Source organism: Trachemys scripta, chromosome 15 (assembly GCF_013100865.1).
Source record: "Trachemys scripta elegans isolate TJP31775 chromosome 15, CAS_Tse_1.0, whole genome shotgun sequence".
NCBI lineage: Eukaryota > Metazoa > Chordata > Testudines > Emydidae > Trachemys > Trachemys scripta.
Genome location: NC_048312.1, coordinates 19344007 through 19367142, shown reverse-complemented (window position 1 = coordinate 19367142; position 23136 = coordinate 19344007). Strand labels below are relative to the sequence as shown.

Sequence of the window (23136 nt, the reverse complement as noted above, 5' to 3'; positions counted from 1 at the left end):
GCGGGAGCCGGGCAGGGAGCTGCGCTGGGGGACCTGGGAGCGGGACCAGACGCACCCCTGTCACCTGGGCCTGCGCTGCGCGGTTCAGCCACTCTTCTTCCTCCTCCTCCTCTTCCTCCATCCCGGGCTCGGGCTCCGGCTCCGCACGCCGCGCCCCGGACAGGCTGGAGCCGGCTCCTGCAGGGCGGGCCCGGCAGGGACAAGGAGCCGGGCACTCGCCGCAGCTCCTCCCCCGCAGCGCTGTAGCCCGCCCCCGGGGCCTGGGCCCGGCTGGCAGCGCTGCGGCAGAGCCCGCCTGGGCGGAGACACCTGCGGGGGTCACGGCCTTTGCCGGGGCCGTGTGCGCCCTCCAGTGCCAGTTGTGTCCCGGCCAGGGGCCTGGCCCAGCCACCCCGACCCTGCGTGCCTCGGCCGGGCTCCTGCCCCCTGCCCGGCCTTCCCGCAGCCTTTGGGAGCCCAACGTGAGTGCAAAGCAGCCGGGGCCAGGCCCCTGCCCCATGCCAAGGGCTCCTGGGCGCTACCCGGTACCAACCATAAACAGCAGCCGTGACTGCCTAGCCCGCAAACCCTGCGTGCCAAGCTAGGGCCTGAGTGTGCCTCCATCAGATCAGCGCAAACACGCGTGGGGCTCAGCGCTGGGGTTTCTCGTGGCATCGTGGGCACTGCACACAGAGACCCATCTGAACAGGGTACTGCCTATGGCACACAGGTCTGCAAACGCTAAGGGACAGCTGAATGCAGTGCTGCTCCCTCCCTGCTTAATGTTCCTGGGAAACTCTCCCACACACTGGTCCTAGAAGACAGGAAAAAAAGATCTGAATGGGAGAGGGTGATTATGGGCCCTTCAAAGTTCTCCCTTCACGCTCCCTCACACACACATTTTGCCCTGGCTTTTCAGGGGTGTCCCAAGCTTTGTCTCCCGCCATTAGACAGTGATCATAGTAAGCACCTGCACTGACAGAGCAGCCCTTTTAAAATGAAGGAAGAAAACACCTACTTGATAAACCTTGTATATATTTTTAAAAATATATCCTCCCATTTGCAGAGGGGTGGGGGAAATCAGGTCTGTCTCTGCAACTGAGGGAGGGCTGTAGGATGAGTGAAGATGTATAGGTAGGGGTCTGTGTAGGTTTTACAATTCAAGTCTTCAGGCTGTGAGCAAGTAGTTATTTTGCATAATGGGGAAGGTGTCTTGTTACACAACACCTTTACTTTGCAAGAAAAATATTAGATCTGTACAGTGCAACATGAGCTATAGTGATACACAATACCTTTACTCCATCAAATCTTTGGTTGCCTGTAGGAAAAAAATCACAGGCATAATTTTTCCAGGGTTAGACTGTTGCTAGTATTTGAAAGGTGTAAATTTCAAATATGTTGGTAGTTGCCAGGATGAACTTCAGGAAGAAACAGCCAACTTCTTTGGTTAATCTTTCAAGAGCTGTTAACACATTTTATAGTGCTGAATTGTTAAAACACATGGCAGTTTTCAAGTGCCCTTTGTTTCTTTGAGAAGTGAGATCTGGTCACCCACTTCTGCAAGGCTGGAGCCTTGTCTGCATTTTAGGAATTTGGCATGTTAACCTTGTGGTTACATGACAGTGATAAAAATGCCTGTTTTCTGTCTGCACAAGTGCTTCACCATTGCTCCCACCAGTGAAGCTATACTGGTGCTGGTGGAATGGTGGGAGATCTCCTGAATAATGCTAAGGAAGACACAGCCTTACTTTGATTGTTTGTCCCTGGTTTGGAGGCAGAAGACCAGAACATAATGGAGCACTGTTGCTTTCAAACTAAAGTACCAACTTTAATCTGCTATCCATACATGGGAGATTTGTTTACTTAGTTCCTCCATATATATTATTAGAAAATTCTTGTTCCTTCAGATATCTTCAAATCAAATTCCAATTTTGAAAAGCCGGAGGTACTGTAATCTCTGTGGGAAACTTCTGTCCAGCTGTCATAACAAGTATTGCCTTAATTAATAATTACGTTGTTGCTGCAAACCAAAGTCATACACTCTCAGAAAGGGATAATGGGCTAGATATTAATCTCAGTTACATCAGTGTAAATCCATTGTAACTCCATTGACTTCAAAGTACTTACACTAGTATACATCCAAAATAACAAGAGATCAGAATCTGTCTCTCTGTGAACCTTTCTTACTTTCCCCATCAGTTTTCCCTTTACCCTTCGTTTGTGGTATATGAGTAGGTGAAAATAACCTGTTCCCATGCCTGATAAAGAGGGGGGTTCTCAAATCACAAATTCAGATAATCTTGGAGACTGAGCATCTCCATGCCTCAGAGCCTTCCTTTCAAAATCAGCATCTTACTATTATCACACATTAGGATTCTCCCTCACTTTCCCAATCTCCGTGTAGAATTTCCCTCTTCTCCCTCCTCCACAGGTCCTGCATCACAGGCTTTTTCCTAGTCTGAGGAAACTTTTGGGGATCTCCCTTCAGAACCCATCAAAACAGCTCCCAGTGTAGCGAGAAAGTTGTCTGCAGCATGATATGAAGCGTTACTTCCCCGAAGTACTGAATATGCTATCTGTGCACTGTTCTTGTCCCCGGCCAATGCAGGGACATGGCAGTTGGAGCTAACCCTTGGCCAGTCCTTGCTTTAATTTGTTTTGGGTAGTCTGTTATGATCTCATCAATTAATTCATTATTTCTTTAAAATACCTTGATACTTGCAGAAGTTGCTATACAAATCAGCAAATAGTAAAATACAAAATTGTACCAGTCTCTGCAGTTTGCTCATTCTTCGTTGGTATGTTTCCTGTCTGTCTTTTTCTGATGAAAGAGTCTCTTGTACTTTGGGAAGAGTTCTAGAGGATTATTTAAATCTCCAATGCAGGAATGTGTGTATTTAGTCATCCATTAGATTGCGTTACAGACACTTGACTTGGCAGGTGTTTTGCCAACTGAATGTACTTCTCAAAAAGGGGTTGCGGGATCATAGATGAGGGCTTAGTTGGTTGGCTGGTTGGTTTTATTGAAAACATATGATATGTATGCTGGGGAAAAGCCTGATATTCACTTAGGTAGTTTCATCCTTATGTGTATCTGCCAGATTTCTTTAGACTTGACTTCCTTATACAATTTGGGGGGTTAGAGAACCTGTCTGGGTCAAGCAACATTACGCTGGGGTTTGCACTGCATCCTTTTCTGCCAAAGAGCATGTTCTGGGGTTTTATTGCAGGATTCAGAACATTTTAGAGGTTTGTTAATTCTACAAGTTTTAGCATGACACTGCTACTGTATTTAGCAAGAGGTGATACATCTTCTGTTTTGGATTACTGTAAGCACCTGTGGTCAGGAACGGTTTCATACAGTACTGAGAATGTTGTCAGTGCTTTACAAATAATAATGATAATTACCTACTATGCAATTTAACAAATGGTGGAACTGGGGAGAGTCTAGCTTCTAATCCAAATCTTAACTTTTCCATTGACAGCCTGCCACACACACAGAGTTTGAGCTTGGGGCAATATCTCTGGCATTGCACTGTTGCCTCTTTTAAATAAAGCGTGTTTCTACTTTGAAAAGTGATTCAGGAAAAATAATACAATGGGGTTCCATAATTAATGCTTTATTTGATGTCACTACTAAATGTGTTCAGATTAGAGGTAAAACAATGTTTTGACAGCCGTGCAAACTCAATCTGGGATCTGAAAGTCAAGCTGGGTTATTTCCTTCCCTCAAATTAATACCAGTAATGAAAGTTCTGCAGGTCAGTTTAGGCCCTCGGTGATATTTATGCCACTCCACTGTCATGAAATTATGCCTCAGTGACATCTGCACTACCTAATTGTTGTCTTTGGGTTTGCCCAGGACATATATAATTGATAGGTAGGGGTCCATCATTTCATCCACAGAAAGAAATAGAATCCTGCTCAGTCTCTTATAGCTGTATTGATGTGACAGACTAAATGGGATTAAAAACTAGTAAAAGCTTTGTTTTGTCACTAACATGGCATACATGACTTTAAATACACAAAAAGCATATTTGATTAATAAGGCAGCGCTGTTCTCACACACACACTTTTCAGAGTAGCACTGCATTTTAAAGTACTTTCTAAATTACATCAACATTTGAAATCTGATGTTGCAAATAATCTTAGCACGGGGGGTTGGTGGGGTGGCAGGCTCTCATGGGGAAGGGCAAGTATATCATGTAAAAATATCTATATTTAGTTAATTTTGGTGGTTACATACGACAGGGTAATTTTGTGCAAACTTCCTCCAGAAAACGTGTCAGTACATATCTCACTCCTGGCTCTCTTTTGAGCAGTGTCAAAGAGCATGGTGATTTTTGCTTTATGCAAAAATGTCAACCAAGGAATCAGCTGAAACCAAACATATCTACTTAACTCTTGACCTACCGGTCTGTTAGTAGTAAAAGGGGGCGGGGGGCTTAGATTTGAAACTGAATGGATTTGGGGAAGGGTCCCACTTTGCCACACATCCTGAGTACACCATCATTTTTCTATTTTGAGTTTTAAAGCATAGCTGAGTTATGGTTAAAAATTAAAAGTCTGTGTAGCAGTGAAAAAATAAGAACTGCTCAAGCTAAATTCTAACAGCGGAAAAGGTTTTATTATTTCACCTCGAGGAACTCTGCACTTCAATGGCCAGCTTCCTTCACGTGACCTTTCATCCTTTTCTTTGGCTTATTTTTCACTAGCTTGTGAGTTTTACACTCTGCTTTCTGACGGCACTGGTTACACACCATTAAATTAGGACACAGTAACCGGGAGGCATGAGCCAGTGGGTCTGGCTGAAATAGCAATTGTTTATTACTCCAGAAATGGTTGTATTTTCCCATCTGGGTACCAGAAGACAGTAAGGCAGTAGTAGCAACAACAGTGGCAAAGTTGCTTCTCTCCTGTAAGTGAGAGTCCCAAGCATTTGAAGTTACAACCAACAGTAATAGCTGAACTGCTACTTCATATAATATCTGATCTTTATATATAATGATGGTATTTAGCATCTTTCATCCTGAAGGATCCCAAAGCTCTTTTAATTACTGTGCAAACTAGATAGGGATCATATAATTAACCACTGAAGTACTGGGATGTAGCATAAAGTAACAGTTTTGGATATAAGCCGAAGAATCTCATATTCATTTGAAATCAGAGTAATTTAGTGAGGCAGAATGTACAGGTACTGTGATTCCCTACTTAGCCCATAGACCTGACACAGGTGTGATGGAGTGCTCACCCCACCCACCTGCAGCAAAGGTTTATTGGGCCTGAGTGGCCAATTAGCTCCCCTGCTTGCACCTGGAAAGTGAGCCAAGCCTAAGTAGTGATCAAGCCCACCTGGGGAAGAGCTGGAGGCAGGGTTGCATAAAAGGACTGAGAAAGCTCAGTTAGGGGATACTTGGGAGGGGGACAGAAAACTTCTTTGGAGGGAAGGAAGGAAGGGTGGGTCTGAGGCAGGCTATAGTGATGTGGTTAATCAGGAGACAAGGTGGTATTAACCATGGGCTGTGGGGAAGTAGCATAAGAAGCCTAGAGATAGGAAGGGGTCCAGGAAAAATCCTGTGCACCTTAAGGAGCACATCTATCTACTCAGGATAGGGTCCCTGGGCTAGAACCCAGAACAGACAGAGGGTTTGTTGTAAGGACTATTCGTCCCAGCCTAGGGGCTGCAGGCTGAGCCTTGAAGATGGGCTGAAGAATAATCCAAAAGGGGATAGAAAGATCCTCTTGTGTTGAGATGTTTTGGGGACTTTTTGAAGAGTTGGTATCCCAGAAGGGGTGGTGTGACCAGGCAGGAGGACTGAGCAATGGTTAGCAGCAGTTGCCAGACGGGGGGAGAGCGAGCCACTAGGCCATGCTCAGCCCCAAGAGGTGCCAGAGCTCTGTCACAACAGGACTAATGCTCTTACAGACAATGGGGTGATACTTGTAGGTGTGGGAGTTTTGGGCTGTAGTTCTGTCTCAGATGAAGAGGTTCTGTCAGGCAAGAATAAAAAGTTCCAGACTAATTAGCAGAGAGAGGATGTGAGTAAGAGGTGACTTATTAAACTTACATAAACTGATAACCTACTGATCAGTTGGACGCTCCAGTTCCCCTTTATCAGAATAAAAGAGCAAAGGGGCAACCAACTGAATTTAAAGTCAACAAGTTTAAAACTGATCAAAGGAAATATTTTCTTCCTGCTGTGCATGATTAACCCATGGAACTCATTGCCACAAAGATATTGCAGGGGCTAAGAGTGTAGTAGGTTTCAAAAAGGGTTAGACACTTACAGGAATAAGATCTGCAATTACAAGAGCTAGTATAAAAAAATCTGACTTTTGTTTTCCCTTCCCCCACCCCCAATGCTACCATAACATGACAGAGTTAATGTGCACCCCACTCCTACTAACTAAAGTCACATGGGAATCACTGACTATGGGATGACTATTGCTGGTATGGATCCCTCTACCCAAACTCCCAGACCTGTTCAGATGAGGGTTGGACTAGCAGGACTGGGTTGAGTCTGGAATGGAAAAGCATGTGGGGTCTGCCTCTGTCCCCCTCTCTGGGGTAGAGCTGAAGTGTGCAATGGGACAGTAGATGAGGATGACTTTTTGCTCTTCCTTATCTGCTAGTGGAGGTTAGAGTGTGGATTGGAATAAGAAGCAGGTGCTGGCTCTAAATCCTTCCACCTTTGGGATCAGGTTAGTGTGTAGAAAAGAGACCAAGTGACCTTCTCCGCTGGATCATATGAACTGGAACCATAAACCCCCTGAACATTAAAACTCATCAAATGAGGGTCAATCCATCCTGATCATCATATCCACTCATTATACTCCACACCCGAACATAGCCACTCTATGAACTTCATACCCTCCTAGCTCAATGCCTGTACTTTGACCCATCAATCTTTTACCCCCAATCAAGGATATTGCAGATTATATATTCCTTGTCACGCGATCTTAAACCAAACTTTGCACCCTCCGTAATCTGTACGTTGTTCCCTGATAACCAGAAACTTCTATGCTCAAACTCTGTTCACTTTTTTTTTAACATCATCTTAACAAAATTTTAAAACGGAATGGCTAGGCTGGAATCCTCCTTCCAAACACACACAGCCTGCTTTGAGGTTAGCCTGGCTGGCCCCTGCCCTGTCCTCTCATGGGGTGAAACTAGAGTGGGGAATAGAAAGCACAACCTTGCTCCCAAGGATCCAGCACCAGTGTCCACTGCAGCAACACACAATGCGTTGCTGAGAAAACAGCTATTGTCCTTGGTACTGTATGGCTAATAACATGCATAGCATAGCACAGCACAGCAATGTTTGCTACTGCTCGGGCAGGTCTCTGGTAATAACTACGCTGCTGTATGACCATAAACGCTTTGCAGCTGTAAGCTCACCCCTGCACAGCTTTACCATGGCTAGCATAGCTTAACACGTGACGTGATAAAGACACAGATTTCCTAGGTCGGAGGACACAGGGAGAAGTTATTGCTGCACAAACTTACCTCATTCATCTCTTTCCTAAAGCCTTGAAGCCAGCAAGACATGAAAGGGGAGGAAACATACTCAGCAAAACATCATTTTAAAAAGAAATTAAGTAAACTATCAAGATGTTCGCATGTCTTCCTAAGTAACAATGTGATCCTAGCATTGTCCCCCTTTCCCTGACTCTCCTCTCCATCTTGTCCAAGTCTCAGAACAAGAGTAAAGTCCTTTTGGACAGAGGCTCCCTCTTGTTTGTGAGGCACCTGGCACATTTTTAGGCACTCAAAAAATAATTCTGAAGCATCCATCACAGACTGCAAATACCCCTTCTATCCAGGTTGTCTTGTAGAACAGTGTCAGGGTGGGAAAGATATAACAATTGTAAAGTGTCAGTTGTCCTCAGGAGAATTTTATGGCCTCTGGGATCCATAAAAGGACTCTGTCAACTGGAAAGAGAGTGGAGAGAGAGAGAGAGAGAGTGTTTTCAGAGAGGTGTTCTACTTAATGCTGCATTAAGCTTTGACCACTAGATGGCAGAATAAGTGCAAAGTTCCACACCTAGACTACTAAATCCAGTGTGTAGCTGAAGTATCTAGAATGGCTATTGCTGTAGAATATAGGTGCTATAGATCTCAGCTGGAGTCACAGTATATTTAAAAAAATAGAACCTGAACTCTCCATACCATCCTCATTTTAGCTGGTGTCCTGAATGCGATCAGTTTTGTTACTGTCTTCCAGGAGGCCAATTCTTAGCCATCTGTAGATCTATTACTGGGAGAAGGTCTGTGCAAAGAGAAGAGTCTTGAACTGTAGATGATAAGAAGCAAAACTAGGATTCATCCTGATAATTGACAATAGGGAATTCCACAGCCTGGGGAAAACGCTGCATCTGGAATATAAGAGCTTCCCCCTAGGAGTGATCACTCAGTGTCCCTAACTATCCTAGCTACCATGGCAGGGGAGAGGTAGTCTTTGAGCTAGATTAGGGCTAGACCATTAATAGCTTTACAGATCAAGACCAACATCTTGAAGCAAATCTGGAGCTGGATAGGGAGCTAGTAAAGAATAAAGTGCACCCAATGTGATGTGAACTTCTTAATGAGTTCCACTGGGCAACGGGGTGGCGACATGATGAATCAGACGCAGCTTTCTTGAGGCTTTAGTGGTCAACCCCAAAAATATCATTTTGCAGTGACCCTGCCTGGAGATGATGAAAAGCATGGATCACTGTGGTTAGATCTCCTGGTTTGTTGAAGATGGAGGGTATTATTGGACACAGTCATTAATTGAGTTCTTAGAGGCAGCAAAGAGTCCAGTGGAACTACATACTATCTCAGCTGCAGAAGGGCAGAGTGTGTGGCCACAGTTTCCTGCCACTCCTTCCAAGTGTTTTCCTCTTGCTGCTAATTTCACCTCCAACTTCCCTGCATTTAACAGAGCCACTTTCCATCCTTCCAAGTTCTGTTCCCTTCAGATACTGAGACATGAATGTCAGTAATGGAGGCAAAAGTGATAGAGCTGGGTATCTTTGGCACACTGATGACCCTGTGGTACATGACATCTTGCATGAATACGAGGGCTGACAAGTTCTGCAGGACTCTGCAGGGAAGAGGAGCAATCACTCATGATGTCCATGTGGAATCTGTGAGTGGGGAAATGAGCAAAACCAACTTAAAACAACTCCGCCCACCCCTCCAAGGTCTCATAGGGGAGTCAGTAGGACATCATGTTTGATTGTGTTGACGGCTGCTGATAGGTCAAGCAATATTAGAATGGACATCTCACTTCTGTCCACGGCCAGAAGGAGGTCATCGGTGCAGCCAGGTCTGTCTCTGTGACTAACTGACTGGAAAGGGTCTAGAATACTGGGGAGGTAAGTTGCTTCTCGAGGCAGTTTTCCATAATCTTTTCTAGGAAAAGTCCTAGATGCTGATTTTGTTTACTGTCACATGTATATTTATAGCACCTATAACAATAGTATTTTGGTACTGAAAGATGCCTAGATTGCCAATGTTTCTGACTAGGACCCCCTTATTTTCCTTCCCTGCAACCTTGAGGAAATCTGCTCTCAGAGGAAATCCCCTTCTGAAATGCTTTGTTAAACATACCACCAGAGACCAGGCACACTCAACTTTCCAGTGGATATGCGCTGAGGACAGTAATGCCTGGGTGTGATACTTGTCACACTTTGCCAAGACAATAAAGTCATCTTTGCTATCCCGTACAATTCTTAATGTTACCTCTACCACACTGTCTGCTACATAGGCGCCGACTCCATGGGTGCTCTGGGGCTGGAGAACCCATGGGAAAAAAAATTAGTGGGTGCTTAGCATCCACTGGCGGCCCCCCCGATAAGCTCTCCCCCGACCCTACCAGCGCCTCCCGCCCGCCAGTGGGCCCACTGATCAGTAGACCCCTGCACAGATACAAATGTATATCTGCAGATGTGGATATCTGCAGATATAAATCAGTATCTGATGAACCGCAGGGCTCTCCTGGGAACCACAGCAATGAAAGGAGCAGAAGGTGGGGCTGCCGCTCCCAGAGCCAGTGCCCTGCGCCGCCAGTTCCTCCGGCACGGCCTTACCACTCCCAGCCCTGCCCCCATCCCTTCCACGTCGCTCTCTGTGTCTCCTGTCTGGGGGTGTGCGGTTGAACACAAGAGCGCAACCCCGGACAGCTGCCGGTGAGCCCGGTGCCTGCCCCAGTGGGTGGGGCTGCAGGCGGTACAGACATGCTGGAGAAGCTGCTGGTGCAGGGCGCTGGCTCCTGGGAGTGGCAGCCCCATGTTCTGCTCCTTTCACCGCTGTGGTTCCCAGGAGAGCCCTGTGGTTCCATAGATACCGATTTATATCTGCAGATATCTGCATCCGTGGGTATCAATTTGTATCTGTGCAGGGCTCTACTGATCAGCTCCTCTTCCTCCCTCCCAGTGCCTCTCGCCTGCTGTGATCAGCTGTTCAGCGGCATGCTGGAGGCACGAGGGGCGGAACAGGGTGGGAAGAGGCAGGACGGGGGTTTGGGGAAAGGGGGGGGGGCTGTGGCGGAGCAGGGGTCCAGCACCCCCAGGGAAATCACAAAGTCAGCGCCTCTGGTCTGCTAAGCTGAGATGGAGCAACTGAGAGCATTGGATACAGTGTTTTTGAGTGGTGGGAGTCTCTTGGGACTCATATTAATAATAATCCCTTTGTGCTTCCCCAAATCTTTTATAGGCACTCTTAGTAAATGCAGCAATGGAGCACCAATACCCACTGTAGCTACTGAAACCATGACATCTCAAGCACACAAGAGTGTAGTTCAGGGACTATGTCATTTTACATTCATAATAATAAAACACTAAACTAGGGTTTAGAAACCTAATAAGAAAACATTAAACTAGTGTTTAGTGTTTTATTATTTTGAACACCAACCAGATGCTTGATTTCAACAATCTTTTGTGTGGGTGGGTGGGGAATACAAAGTCTCTCTCCACTCCCTGTGTTCTCTTTTTTCCACCTCTGAGGATTGGAGTACCTCTCGGTTCAGTTCTTCCCAAACAGGTGTGTTACACGGAAAAGGTATCTTAAAGGAGATAGTCCCAAGGTTCTCTCTCACTTAGGAGACGTCCTCATAACCTCTGAGAGTGTCTGTGGGGTCATCTCTGCAATCAGGATCCAAGCAAAGGTATCAACTGGAGCGTAACCAGCACGTTCTTTTCACTAGAACTCATAGGTTTAGAAAAGCTCTATACTAAACTCTGGCTGGCTTTCAGCACCACCTCTCCTCTCAGATCTCTTCTTCTAAATTTTTTTTTAACTGAACTCAATCCTGTCATTATCAAGGTGAAATATGATGCCATTAGCATGGGAGAGTAGTTATTTGTAGAATGAGATGGCAGCTTTTCTGCTTGTAATTATCTGACTCTATGAAAAATCCTGCCATTAGGAACAGACTGTAACTGCAGCAAGGGGCTGTTTGATCCACCGCGCACTGAGACGCTTGTACATTTTAGAACTTTTCTACCAAAAGACAGGACCCCATTGACAAAGTGTAGCAGCAGCATTGCTGGGGACTCGAGAGGTCTAGTCTCTTAAGTAAGCGTCAGGGACAGAATGGAAATGCCCAGTTATTCTAAGCTACAGGGTGGCAGAGCGGCAGCAATTGGCGTAAATTATCAAAAGACACAAAAGACAAGTGACAACATGGGCATCTTAGAATCATAAAATATCAGGGTTGGAAGGGACCTCAGGAGGTCATCTAGTCCAACCCCCTGCTTAAAGCAGGACCTAATCCCCAACTAAATCATCCCAGCCAGGGCTTTGTCAAGCCTGACCTCAAAAACGTCTAAGGAAGGAGATTCCACCACCTCCATAAGTAACCCATTCCAGTGCTTCACCACCCCCCTAGTGAAAAAGTTTTTCCTAATATCCAACCTAAACCACCCCCACTAATCTTCAGAACTCTGATTTCTTTTTCCTTCCCGCTTTTCAGGGAACACTGCCCAAGAAAATGTTTTGAAAACAATTCACTAAAAGAAACGACAGCTGGACAATATTGATTTCTATTGCAACAACCACTGGCCAGGTACCCCATGGGAATGAGATATTCTAGTCCTTTCTTCTTGTGACCCCAACGTTGAAAGCATTGCTTTTAAATCACATTGTATTGCACAGGCTGCTTATCTGTGAGTCTCATTCTGAATAGCTGCATTTGTACATCGGTGCTATAAACATACACATTTAAAGAAGGCAGCAGACAAAATTTTAATACTTTTATTTGTTCTACTTTCTGTACCAGTTCCTTGAACAGAACAAACTGAACTGAGTTCACCATTGACTAGGTGTGCAGCTATCCTATTAAATGGGCTGACCCATCCATTCTATTCTTTCCTTTGCCCATAACTGGAGGTTGCCTTTTATTTCCTTTGGGTTATCCGTCAGTTTCTCAAGACGATTCTCCTACATTGTCACTTTTCAGTAGGTTTGTAGCCACTGCTAAAGTTAAAGACACAAATATTTTTGTCATGAGTAAAATAGACCAAAATGGAAACCATCAACATAAATACTTCAGCTTCATTGTCACTAGACTGATTACAAAATATTCTTTCTGTATATGCAACGAAGCACAAATATTTCATGTGCTTGTAATGGCCCACAGGACAAATTCAATACAGGCCAAATTCACCTTTGATATAACTCCATTGAAGCCCATGAAGTCACACCACAGATTAATTTTGCCCTGTCTGTCATGAGTAATCATTCCAGAGTTCCTCAAATGGTAGGAGTGGATAAATCAGCAAGGTTACAAATAAGCAGATCTTTCTATTCAAGCAGCTGAGATTTTTGGTGGTTAAAGCAGTGCTTTGCAGTACTTGGTCATTAAATGGGATTTTCTTTGGAGAAAATGAGTCCCCTCCTGGGATACCATTCTTCTGAATTCCCACTACTCCATGGGTATTAGAAGAAAATACATTAATCCAGTCTGGTTACAAGAGTTTGTAAGGCTTGGTAATAAGATCTAAGTGCATTTCCAGATGGTCTGTATTCAAGAGATTTCTCAGAGCAAGAGCTCAGTATAGAGGGAGCGTCTCTGTTCACACAGACACAGGCTTGTTTCCAGAATGCATAGAATCCAGATACGTAAAATGCTTTTGAGCAGCGTAAAATCACGGAGCACACAGTTTGACAGGATGGACTTTGTTTCATATTTCCATTGGTAACCAGACTTGTACTTTCTCTTGTCAACTAAGATTTCTCTGGACCTCTTGGAAGAAGGGCCTTTCCTTTCACCTACTGGGTCAGGCAAAAGAGAGGGCAGCTGGAAGGAAGTGGCTTTAATGTTCATCCACATACGAAAAACAGTTTTTCATAGACATCCAGAAAGGCTCCAATATTTCAAGCACTTGAAACCTCTTTCCTTAGCCCACACACAGCCTGCGCTATGCAGCTGCTGAGCTCTCTCACTTGTCTTAACTCCTTATGTGCCCCATCACTGCTGGAGCGCTTTAATTTAAGCTGGGCACCCTGAAAGTCACAGAGATGGCACTTTACTGGATAAGCGTGGAAGGAACCATTCTCTGCGTTGCTCCCAATATATCTCTGTTCTTGAGCACAGCAGGAAGGAAAGGAATACAGACTCCGCCAGCCAGGATCTTTATTCCAACAGGAGAAGCAGGAAAGTCTGTGAAGGTGCTAGATTACTGAGGACTAATTGGAAGTTAACATTAATTGTGAACAGTGCATTGGGACAAGCTGACACTTTGTGCTGTTGGCACTGGAGTTTGCAAAGCTAGAACGATGCCTGTATACCTGACGCTGCTGAGACCCCATCTTTCTTTAAAGATGACTAGTAAGGAACAAGCCAACTGCTTATGCCCTCTCACTGTAAGCATCCCCTAGTACCCTGGCTGGTAAATACCTCTTTGCTGACTCTACTACTTCATATTCTGCTACCATGTAACCAAAGGTAGAAACCTTTTTATTAGGCCCCATTGTCTGCCTTCCTGATGCTGTGACCATGGCTCGGTAGCAGTTCTGCAGAAAAGGACCTAGGGGTCACAGTGGACGAGAAGCTGGATATAAGTCAACAGTGTGCTCTTGTTGCCAAGAAGGCTAACGACATTTTGGGCTGTATAAGTAGAGGCATTGCCAGCAGATCGAGGAACGTGATCATTCCCCTTTATTCGACATTGGTGAGGCCTCATCTGGAGTACTGTGTCCAGTTTTGGGCCCCACACTACAAGAAGGATGTGGAAATATTGGAAAGAGTCCAGCGGAGGGCAACAAAAATGATTAGGGGTCTGGAGCACATGACTTATGAGGAGAGGCTGAGGGAACTGGGATTGTTTAGTCTCCAGAAGAGAAGAATGAGGGGGGATTTGATAGCTACTTTCAACTACCTGAAGGGGGGAGGTTCCAAAGAGGATGGAGCTCGGCTGTTCTCAGTGGTGGCAGATGACAGAACAAGGAGCAATGGTCTCAAGTTGCAATGGGGGAGGTCTAGGTTGGATATTAGGAAACACTATTGCACTAGGAGGGTGGTGAAGCACTGGAATGTGTTACCTAGGGAGGTGGTGGAATCTCCTTCCTTGGAGGTTTTTAAGGCCCGGCTTGACAAAGCCCTGGCTGGGATGATTTAGTTGGGAATTGGTCCTGCTTTAAGCAGGGGGTTGGACTAGATGACCTCCTGAGGTCCCTTCCAACCCTGATATTCTATGATTCTATAACCATGAGGGTTACGAAATACAGGCTGCAAAATAAAGGGCCTAATCCAACTCCCTGATGTCAAAGGAAGCTGGACTGTGCTGTAAGGGACCAGGTCACAAGAGAGTGGAAACTTTTAACAGTGAGGGTACTTAGCCATTGCAACAAATTACCAAGGGAACTGGTGGATTCTCCATCTCTTGATATCTTTAGATTAAAATTGGATGCCTTTCTGGATGATATGCATTAAGCAGATGTAAACTATTGGGCTAAATACAGGGAATTCAGTGAAACCCTATGGGTTGTGTTATAAAGAGGTCAGACTCGATCTAATGGTACTTCTGGCATTAAAATCTATGAAATTATAAAGGAAGCTAATTTCCATCTACAGCAAAGGCCTAAACAAACCATATGTTCTTCTGAGGCTTGAACTCAGTTTTACTTTTAATTTACCCATATGAAATTACCTAATCTGAATGGCTCACTTTTCTTTGATCTTTCACCACTAACCTGTACATCTAATTGGGGATAATAAGAGATTACAAAAATATTTTCCCTAATTAAGGGGAAAGAATTTCTTTGTGGTCATTAGACATCTAAAAATAAATCCTATGAAATGAAAGGTGGTTATGATTATACAACTTTTTGTTGTAAAAAGATTAACTGATTATTTCCAGCATCATTAAGAGTACATGGCCCAGTATTGCTAATATAAAGTCTGTGAACTCTCATATCCATCAAACTATACATTCCGTCACATCGCTCATCAGACACGTAAAGAAAATGTGGGTAATGTTATAACAGTGTTGCTATTTCAGATGCTGTTACCTTTTCTAATACTGAGGGATGAGGAGGGGGAGGACAGAATGCTATTCTTTGAGAAAAGATTCCAAAGGCAGCTCTATACCTCCTAGAATGGAGACCCCTCTTACTCATGGGCATGATGGTGGTCCCACAGGAGTCAGTTTCCCCAGTTTCTTAGCATTTACAGTCTAGCCTTAGGTTGAGCCAGGTACTGGGGCTGGTCCATTCACACTGCCTACTGAAAAACCTACACTGGGGCCCTCAATTAGCGTGGGTTTTTTTTTTTCAATGGAAGACGAGAGTTGAAAGAGCAGCCAGGTTCAAGGGGAGAGTCTCTTGAGCCCAGGGAGCCTTAGTGGGTTGGGAAACAAAAAGGGACACTTTTCAAATGTCAGTGTTAATCCACACATTCCAGTTAGTTAAATGAGGTATTATCTTCTGACAGGAACTATTTTTCACAGTGGAAGGATATGTTGGGAGTTTCTCCAACAAGTTGTTGAATTTATTTTTTACAAATTAGCCTCAAAACGAAGGGGACATGTTCTGCTATTAGGATCCCCTTCACAGTGTGGGTGGGAGGCTGTTTCTTGCACTTCTCAGGTGGCTGAGGGCATGAGGTCGTGTGCATCCAATGGCTTACTACTAAGCTACACGCAGAAGCAGCTTATTGCTCTTTTTCTTTCTTGCCCCTTCCCTACTCAGGGTTGGTGACTTCTGTAGCCTTCTTCCAAAACCCCTGATCGCACGTCTGGCTGTCATGTAAATTGGTCTCTCTAAGGTTTGCTAATATCTGGTCCATATACAGTCTCTGGCCTCCCCCCATGGTCATCTTCCAGACATGATCATTGCAAGGGCCATCTTGTATAACTGTTGGGTCTCCATTGGACATGTCCGTACCAACATAGCCTAGCCTCCCTCAACTTGTCTTTCGTTGAGGCAACCCACATTAGGCCCCTCACAACCTCATTTTGTTTCCTGTCATGAAGCATCCAACCATTTGACCCCTCTCAACATCTACAGTTCTGTAATGGAAACATACTGATGTCTTTTCCTGTGGCTGGCCATGTCTCTATTCCATACATTAGGATGGGTTGAATTACAGTTTTATACACTCTACCTTTTAACTTTATTGGCATCTTTTTATTACAGAGAACTGGGATCGGCTCACACCACTTGCACCAAGCAGCTTTGGAACTATGCTGGGGACCATTGTCAGCAACCATTAATCCTAGGTATTTAAATTCTTTCACTCTTCTAAGCTATCTGCCTGTAATATCCTTTATGGTGGGTCCTCCTCCCTCAGTTATTCAGTTTTACCAGTGTTTGCTCAACCCTATATTGCCATTGCTCAAAGTTGGTTTGCAGGGTCTTACAATCTTCTGCACAAATCACTAAGTCATTAGCGAACAACATATTCCAAGGCATCTCCCTTCATATAGTCTCATGTATCACATCCATGTAAACAAAAAGGGCTCAATACTCTCCCCGATGCGAGCCAACGTTTACTGTAAATTCTTTGGTTTAGCCCCACTGGATTTTGACTGCGGTAGTCACTCTATCATATATATCCTGGATAAGGCAGCCATATACTTCTGGTACACCTCTCTGTTGCAAACTCCACCAAACTAATTCTCTCAGTACATGACCGTATGCCTTAGCCAAGTCTACAAAGACCATGCCCAGTTGCCATCTCTTTTCCCTGAACTTCCCTAGGAGGATTTGTGGAGCAAATATGACATCAACAGTGCACCCTTCCAGCATAAATCTTTCAATAATCTTCTCCCAGACTTTCATAGCAAGTGATGTCAGCTTAACTGAGTGATAATATCGCATAGTATAATATCTCCTTTATGTTTAAAAATGGGCACCACAAAACTTTTATGCCACTCATCCAGCATTTTCTCTTTCTTAAGAATATCATGCTCTTAGATTCTGATTCATCACTCTTTCAAAATAATCACTCCAGACTTTGTTGGTTAAATCACCATTTGTTTGCAATATACACCTCTACCTCGATATAACACTGTCCTCGGGAGCCAAAAATCTTACTGCATTATAGGTGAAACCGCATTATATCAAACTTGCTTTGATCTGCCGGAGTGCGTAGCCCCCCCCTCCCCGCCCGGAGCGCTGCTTTACCGCGTTATATCCAAATTCATGTTATATCGGGTCATGTTTTATCGGGGTAGATGTGTACCATGTTCATGTCTAATATAAAAAAAAACTTGTTCACATCCCTCATCATTTTGTCTTTTAATGAGTTTGTAGATGCTCTTTTCTCCCGTATATTCTCCTAGTTGGTTATATAGTTCATCTGAGACCAAAGTTTTAGCTATCACAATACTTCTTTTGGCTTTGTTTTTGTCTCTATATACACCATCTTATCACTGCTCAAGCCACTGCCCTGCCATTTTTTTTTTAAGGTTACATTTTGTTTTTTTGACTGATTCTTTAAATTGAGGATTCCACCATCAAGTCTTTCTTCATATCCATACCAGCACTGCTTTAATCACTGTTAGGACTTCATGTGCCACTTCCAGCAATGGTAACTGTAGCTTGTATCCTCCATACATCCCTCACTTGCTTCTTTAACTTTAGTGGCCTTTTCCCAGGTATAAGAATCAGATGAAGCTGCAGTTGCTTGCAAGCAACATATGCCCTAGCCCTCTGAGGTACACTTAATATGAGAATGAAAAAATCTTTAAACAAGAAGTAATGCATGGACTTCCTGACTACATGAACACATCTATTGGATGGGTTTGACAGGTTGGCTGTCCAAGCTTGACACACTTGGTTTGAAATCTGAATTTCCCTTTTCCTCAGTGAGCTACCTACCAAGGCTACCAAATCCCACCCACCCTGGCAAGACTTGTTTTAATGCTGTCTTTAGTTGCCTTGTTCTTGTCATAGGACCTACGTGGCATTTTACAGAGGTAGCCATGCCACCAACTACCCCACCGCACCCTGCTGAGAGAGGCCACCAGTTGGTCCATGACTGCTTATTGGACATTCACAGCTGTCCTGCATCTGCAGAAGGTTCCCCTATCCGCCACCCAGGGATGGGAGTCACACGTCCCTTCACAAGGCAGAAGCCGTTTATTGTTCTGTGTTCAAATCTATTTCACCATTGATACTTTCACCCCGTGACCTGTCAGAATGCTGTGCTGAGCAAAATGGGAGCTGCTTGCTTTAAAGAGATCATCTGTTTGCTCTTGAAACAATTAGAGAGGGCAGACATGTTCCTGAAATAGTTACAGAACACAAAACAGTTACGATTGAAACAAGTTCCAGATGGGGTTTGAGAGGGGTTTGGATTTGGTAATAACAAATTCAAATGGATTCCATGTCTTAAAATTCCTCTGGTATCTAATGAACAGGAAACATGAATTACAAGTAATAATTTACTACAAACAAAAGAGATGAACTCTGAGACAGGCCCATTTATCTTTGTTCAAGTGCTTCCTTGAGGTTTGCATGTTTACCTCATGACGAGAGCTAGTGGTTTTCTTCCTCAGTCTTTGTGTTTTCAAACTCTTAGGCCTGGTCTACACTAGGAGGTTATGTCCAATTTAGCAGCGTTAAATTGAATTAACCTTGCACCCGTCCATACAACGAAGCTATTTAGTTGGACATAGAGGTCTCTTAAATTCGATTTCTGTACTCCTCCCCAACGAGGGGAGTAGCGCTAAATTCGACATGGCCATGTCGAATTAGGGTAGGTGTGGATGGAAATCGACGCTAATAGCTCTGGGAGCTATGCCACAGTGCACCACTCTGTTGACGCTCTGGACAGCAGTCCGAGCTCTGATGCTCTGACCAGCCACACAGGAAAAGCCCCGGGAAAATTTGAATTCCTTTTCCTGTCGGGGCAGTTTGAATCTCATTTCCTGTTTGGACATCGTGGCGAGCTCAGCAGCACTGGCAACGATGCAGAGTTCTCCAGCAGAGGTGACTATGCAATCTCAGAATAGAAAGAGGGCCCCAGCATGGACCGATCGGGAAGTCTTGGATTTGATCGCTGTGTGGGGCGATGAGTCTGTGCTTTCGGAGCTGCGATCGAAAAGACGGAATGCAAAAATCTACAAGAAGATCTCAAAAGCCATGACAGAGAGAGGATACAGCCGGGATGCAACGCAGTGCCGCGTGAAAATCAAGGAGCTGAGACAAGCATACCAGAAGACCAAAGAGTCAAACGGATGCTCCGGATCCCAGCCCCGGACATGCCGTTTCTACAAGGCACTGCATTCCATTCTAGGTGCGGCCGCCACCACTACCCTACCACTGACCGTGGACTCTGAGGATGGGATATTGTCGACGGCCGCTTCCTCGGAGATGTTAGTGGACGGGGAAGATGAGGAAAGTGAGGAGGAGGACGAGGCAGTCGACAGCACTTATAACGCTGATTTCCCAGACAGCCAGGATCTCTTCATCACCCTCACAGAGATCCCCTACCAACCGTCCCCAGGCGTTAACCCGGACCCTGAATCGGGGAAGGATCAGTCGGTAAGTGTTTTAAACATGTAAACATTTATTTTGAACAGAATAGGAATATTATCAATGGGTTTTTCATGCCTAGTTTGCCCTAGGCGCTCTACTTTTTAGTCCTTGCCAGTGCAAGCTACTGGAAAAGAAGGTCTATATGTATGGGGATAGAGCTGAAATCCTCATGGGACATCTCCACGAAGCTCTCCTGGAGGTAATTGGAAAGCCTTTGCATGAGGTTCCTGGGGAGAGCGGCCTTATTGTGTCCTCCGTAGTAGGAAACTTTTCCTCGCCAGGCTATCATCAAGGATCCTTGCCCTTGCAGAGCATGGTGGCATACGGCCCTGGTTTTTGCTGGCTTTCACGCAGCATGCGTTCTTTCTCGGTCTCAGAAATTCTCAGCAGAGTGATGTCACTCATGGTGACCTGCTTAGAATTAGGGGAATGTTACTATTGGGACTGCTTGCCTGTTCCTTTACAGAACTCTCACCGGCGGTTTACAGCCACGCGGTGGAGACGGGAGAGGGGCAGCATACAGGGATCTTTCCCGGGGACAGCCGCAAGGGGGTGGGAAAGGGGCAGAGTTCATGCTTGCCAGATTGCCGGCAGCAGGAACTGGCCAACGATAGGAGCATTGCTTTGAACGTGAAAGGAGGACACAGCTATAATTTAAGTTTTAAGCAGCCAAAAGTCTACGGCTTACCATGTCAGCCTGCTACCCGAATTCCGCTGTCCTGCTCCGGTTGTCTGATCTCCACTGCAAGACCTCAGGCACTGAATACACAGGCCGAAAATTCGACCTTGTCCTGAGTGCGCATGTGATAGGTGCTGTGCATGGTCTTGTTCACAGAGAAAGACTATGTTCATTGTTCACAAAAAATTATCTTTGTGAGGAATTCACTCCCTTTTTCCCATCCCACAGCTGCGAATGTCTCCCGATCTACCCTGGCATCCCCCTCGCAGAGGCTGGCGCAGATTAGGCGGAGAAAGAAAAGGACACGGGACGACATGTTCTCAGAACTTATGGACTGCTCCCGAGCCGAGTCGGCACAGCAGACCCAGTGGAGGGAGAACATGTCGCAATACCAGCGAGCACACAGCAAACGGGAGGAGAGGTGGCGGCAGGAAGACCAGCAGGCGACTCAAACGCTGCTTGGACTAATGAGGGAGCAAACGGACACGCTCCGGCGCCTTGTGGATGTTCTGCAGGACCGGAGGCAGGAGGACAGAGCCCCGCTGCAGTCTCTCTCTAATCGCCATTCCCCGCCACAAAGTCCCATACCCCCCTCACCCAAAGTCCCAAGAAGGAGGGGCGGCAGGTGCCGTGAAAACTGTCACTCCACCCCTGCAGACTGTTCAAGTAACAGAAGGCTCTCATTCCCAAAGATTTGATAAATCTTTTCCTTCCCGCTTCACTCAAGCCCTCGTTCCAGTTTCATCCCTTAAGTGTGTAGTTGTTAATAAAAGATACGTTTCTGTTAATTACTGTATCCATCATGTTCTTTTAGGGGATACTGTGTTTGAAGGGGGGGAAGGGGGTTGGTAATTGGAGAGGACAGTCACCTTTACCAGGGTACAGACATGGGGGCAGGTTCAGCAGAAAGTCACACACACATTGCAGTCACTAGGCACCCTGGTCAGTCTGGGAGGTGGTTTTCATGTTCTGTGTGGGGGTGGCCCATGTGACTTTGTGGCGGGGGAGGGCGGATAGAGATCTTATGCAGCGGTCCTTGTCCTGGATCACAGAGCCACGCAGCAGGGCATCTGTAACCGTCCTCCCCCGCCACAAAGTCACATAGCCCCCACACACAGAGTCCCGAAAAGGAGGGGTGGCAGGCTCCGTTGAAACAACCAGTCCACCACTGCGGACCTCTCTAGGAGCAGGAGCCTGTCATTCCTTGAGTTTAGAAGCGTTCTTTCCATCAGTATGCCCGCTACCCACCACAGTCTGCATCCCACTTTCAACACTTTACCGTGAAATGTGTAATAAAGAAAACGGTGTTCATTAACAAAGTTCCATGTCTTTTATTTTTAAACGTGTGTTGGAAGGGGGGGGATGGAGTGAACGGGGTATGTAGCTGGAGAGGATAGTCAACAGTAAGTGGGTAAAGAAACGGGGGCAGGTTCAGCTTCTCTTTAAACAAACTTAATAATCACAGGTTACCCTGCTCACTGAGGAACCTAGCTTTCAAAGCCTCCCGGATGCTCAGCGCGTCCCGCTGGGGTCTTCTAATCGCACGGCTGTCTGGCTGGGCGTAATCAGCAGCCAGGCTATTCGCCTCAACCTCCCACCCCGCCATAAAGGTCTCCCCCTTGCTCTCATACAGATTGTGGAGCACACAGCAAGCTGCAATAACAATGGGGATATTGGTTTCGCTGAGATCAGAGCGAGTCAGTAAGCTTCTCCATCTCCCCTTGAGACGTCCAAAACACACTCCACCACCATTCTGCACTTGCTCAGCCGGTAGTTGAAGAGTTCTTTTTCACTGTCCAGGGCGCCTGTATAGGGCTTCATGAGCCAGGGCATTAGCGGGTAGGCTGGGTCCCCGAGGATCACTGTAGGCATCTCCACATCCCCAACAGTTATTTTCTGGTCCGGGAAGTAAATACCTTCCTGCAGCCGTCTAAACAGACCAGAGTTCCTGAAAACACGAGCGTCATGAACCTTGCCCGGCCATCCTACGTTGATGTTGGTAAAACGTCCCCTGTGGTCCACCAGTGCTTGCAGCACCATTGAAAAGTAGCCCTTTCGGTTAATGTACTGGCTGGCCTGGTGGTCTGGTCCCAGGATAGGGATGTAAGTTCCATCTATAGCCCCACCGCAGTTTGGGAATCCCATCGCGGCGAAGCCATCTATGATGACCTGGATGTTTCCAAGGGTCACTACCTTTGACAGCAGTAGCTCAATGATTGCGTTGGCTACTTGCATCACAGCAACCCCCACGGTAGATTTCCCGACGCCAAAGTGATTCGTGACTGACCAGTAGCTGTCTGGCATTGCAAGCTTCCAGAGGGCTATGGCCACTCGCTTCTGGACAGTCAGGGCTGCTCGCATCCGTGTGTCCTTGCGCTTCAGGGCAGGGGACAGCAACTCACAAAGTTCCAGGAAAGTTCCCTTCCGCATACGAAAGTTTCACAGCCACTGTGATTCATCCCAGACCTGCAACACTATGCGATCCCACCAGTCCATGCTTGTTTCCCGG

The 23136-nt window shown here is 45.7% G+C and overlaps 1 protein-coding gene and 1 long non-coding RNA gene across 3 annotated transcripts in view; one reads left to right on the top strand and one right to left on the bottom strand.

Moving 5' to 3' along the window:
- LOC117888107 (solute carrier family 2, facilitated glucose transporter member 11-like) overlaps window positions 1–218 on the bottom strand; it is an 18708-nt gene extending 18490 nt beyond the window's left edge. The window contains exon 1 of the mRNA XM_034791209.1: window positions 65–218. Coding sequence (XP_034647100.1) covers window positions 65–121 — 57 coding nt within the window. The 5' untranslated portion in view covers window positions 122–218. The remainder of the gene's footprint in view (window positions 1–64) is intronic.
- LOC117888108 overlaps window positions 1–19055 on the top strand; it is a 33319-nt gene extending 14264 nt beyond the window's left edge. The window contains exons 4-5 of one of the 2 annotated variants that reach the window (XR_004648269.1): window positions 16601–16683; window positions 18362–19055. This is a non-coding gene — a long non-coding RNA (uncharacterized LOC117888108). Of the gene's footprint in view, window positions 1–16600; window positions 17558–18361 lie in introns of those variants that run through there. The other variant, XR_004648268.1, reaches the window with a different exon arrangement.
- The last annotated feature ends 4081 nt before the right edge of the window (window positions 19056–23136 follow it).